The 2,500-nt window shown below is 41.3% G+C and overlaps 1 protein-coding gene across 2 annotated transcripts in view; it reads left to right on the top strand.

The window, feature by feature from the left end:
- LOC101851061 (ERC protein 2) overlaps window positions 1–2,500 on the top strand; it is a 49,272-nt gene that overhangs the window by 34,304 nt on the left and 12,468 nt on the right. For both annotated transcript variants that reach the window (XM_005103616.3, XM_005103615.3), the window contains 2 exons: window positions 457–624; window positions 1,422–1,573. In XM_005103616.3, the coding sequence (XP_005103673.1) occupies window positions 457–624; window positions 1,422–1,573 (320 nt within the window). The remainder of the gene's footprint in view (window positions 1–456; window positions 625–1,421; window positions 1,574–2,500) is intronic.

Genomic DNA, 2,500 nt, shown 5'->3' with positions numbered 1-2,500 from the left:
TTCATTCATTCACTTACTGGTTTGTTCATTCATTCATTCACTGACCTCTTCATTCATTTACCTACTGTTTCATTCCTTCACTGACCTTTTCATTCGTTCCCCTACTGTTTCATTCATTCACTAACTGGTGCGTTCATTCATTCATTCACTGACCTCTTCATTCTTTCACAAACTGGTTCATTCAGTGGCCATCTGGTTCATTCATTCAGACTTGGCCTCTGTACCTCCTTAATTCTCCATACCCTTGTTCAACAGAGGGGTCCAAAACCAATCATTCGGAGTTTTGTTTTTGGGGGGGGGGGGGGGTTTTTGGAGAGGACGGCTTATTTCGGCCAAGATTTGGGTCATGCTATTAGTCTAATTTGTGGACTCCCGGGGGGGTTTTCTTACATTATTCATTCAATGATTCGATGTTTCATTCAGATTTGTTTTCTCTCTCCATGATGATGATTCCAGATGGAGGGTCTTCAGGACCGGCTTAAAACCAAAGAGGACACGATAGAACGCAAGAGCAAAGAGTGCCAGGCGAGTCAGGCAGAGAAACGACGTGTAGAGCTCGAGGTCATGGAACTTCGAGACCAGCTAGAGGTCAAGGTCAACAGGGTCAACAACCTGCAGCGGAAGGTCAGCCACATTGGTTCATCTTGGAATTTTATCTTTGTTTTTTCTGGCGTTGGCTGTTTGAGTCCCCAAATCATTAAAAGGTCCAGAAATTATTATGTTGAGTCATTTTTCTGTTAGGAGGTCAATTTATTAGACATATATTTAAGAAAGATGAAAAGTAGTGATAGCGAAAGTGCAGATTCTGTTACAGCTTGATTGTTACCTGGAATTGTGTCAAAAAGACTTGGAGAATGATGCATTTGACATTACTCTCTTAGACTAGAATATAATCTAATGTATGCTCTCATACATTCCTCCCCCCATCCTTACTCAAACATATACATACCAATATTTTCACACACATACACGTGCACACACAACACATACACATGCATAATATGTATTTACTAAGTTGCAAATATTGTGCATTTTTCTATGTGATTCGATCTCTCCATTTTCAATAGTCTTTAGAAATGGTCAGTTTTAAGGACAAGCGGGCTAACCCAGATTTCGGGGTTTCCAGAAGTCTTGACCTACACCAAAAGTGGGCATTGCCCTACGTGTAAGAGAAGTTTGGTTTCATTGGTGTGTATATTTGTTTGGTTATAGAGGAAACTCTCCTTGTCTTTTAAAGAAACTAAACTAGGGGCAAAAACTTAACCTTCGATTTTCTCAAAACAGCATTTTTGGGGGATAGCCCCCTTGTGCTTAAAAGTTACCAAATACTGGCCAAAATGTAAACGGTCTAAAAAATATGTGCAACCTTCTATGCAATGAAATGGACTGGCTCCACAGACTTGTCTTTTCCTTTTCTATAGATTGAGGGCCTGGAGGATACCATCAGGGAGAAGGAAGACCAGCTATCTCAAGCTCGCATCCGCCTCACCTCAGCATTCACCGAATCGCCCAGCGATGGTACTCTATCTGCCCTGGAGGATGCGCTGGTGGAGAAAGACAAACAGATTGAGAAGTAAGAGTTGATGTTGTCATCAATCCAGCAACAGCTGGGCTCTCGCCCCTCTGTTCAATGCTATGGTGGTGATAAGTGCTGGCTACGTGTAGTCCTGTAATGTTCCATAGTTAATGTTAGGCCTCAGACGGAGAAATGCAACTTGATTTTGTGTCAGAGAATAGGTCATATCCTTGTTTTTGATTTTTACTTTGGCTCAAAAAGAAATTTTTTTTGTCATTGAGGTAGATGTTTTGGTCTCCCAATTTTTTCTTTTTATTTAATTGTTTGTGCTTTTGTGTGTGTGTTTGTTGTTGTTTTTTTTGTTTTTTTTTGGGGGGGGGTAATCAGTAAGGGGCCAATGTTGGGAAATAGAATACATGTATTATATTTTTATGTTTCAAGACCTTGTTCTTTTGTTGTTGTTGGTGGCGTTATTGTTTTTTGTTTGTGTGTTGGGTTTTGTTGAGCTGGGTTGCGCTCATGTGACCTTATGCAGTTGCGTGCACAGAAAAAACCCTCTCCTAAAACTAAAACTGAGTTGGCCATTGCTGCTGTTGTTGTTTGTTTTCGTTTAAGATGAGAATAAACGAGTGGCTAAAGTAGAGGGAACAAAATCTGCAGCTACAGCGGCTACAAGGTGTGGAGGGGGTCTCGAGTCATGAGACCAGTGTTGGCACCATGCCAAGCCTGAACCCTATCTGTACGCCCTGGGGTCATTTTGTACCCCGGGGGTTGTATTCCTCACAGTTTAGAAAACTTCTAGTACGAAGATCTCTTTGAAACTTTCAGTATTTTTCTAACATCATTTTGACACACTGCTATTCTACTAAACAGCAAAAGCGTACGGATCGGGTTATCGAGTAAATTTCCTCTTTGGAAAGTGGTGGCACAGAGTTCCCCACGTCGTATGGATACGATAGTAAAACACGACGTACGGATAGGGTT

The sequence above is a fragment of the Aplysia californica genome, unplaced genomic scaffold (assembly GCF_000002075.1).
Source record: "Aplysia californica isolate F4 #8 unplaced genomic scaffold, AplCal3.0 scaffold00382, whole genome shotgun sequence".
In the NCBI taxonomy this organism is placed as follows: domain Eukaryota; kingdom Metazoa; phylum Mollusca; class Gastropoda; order Aplysiida; family Aplysiidae; genus Aplysia; species Aplysia californica.
Note: the sequence above shows the minus strand (reverse complement) of the source record. Positions and strands in the feature narration are given on the sequence as shown.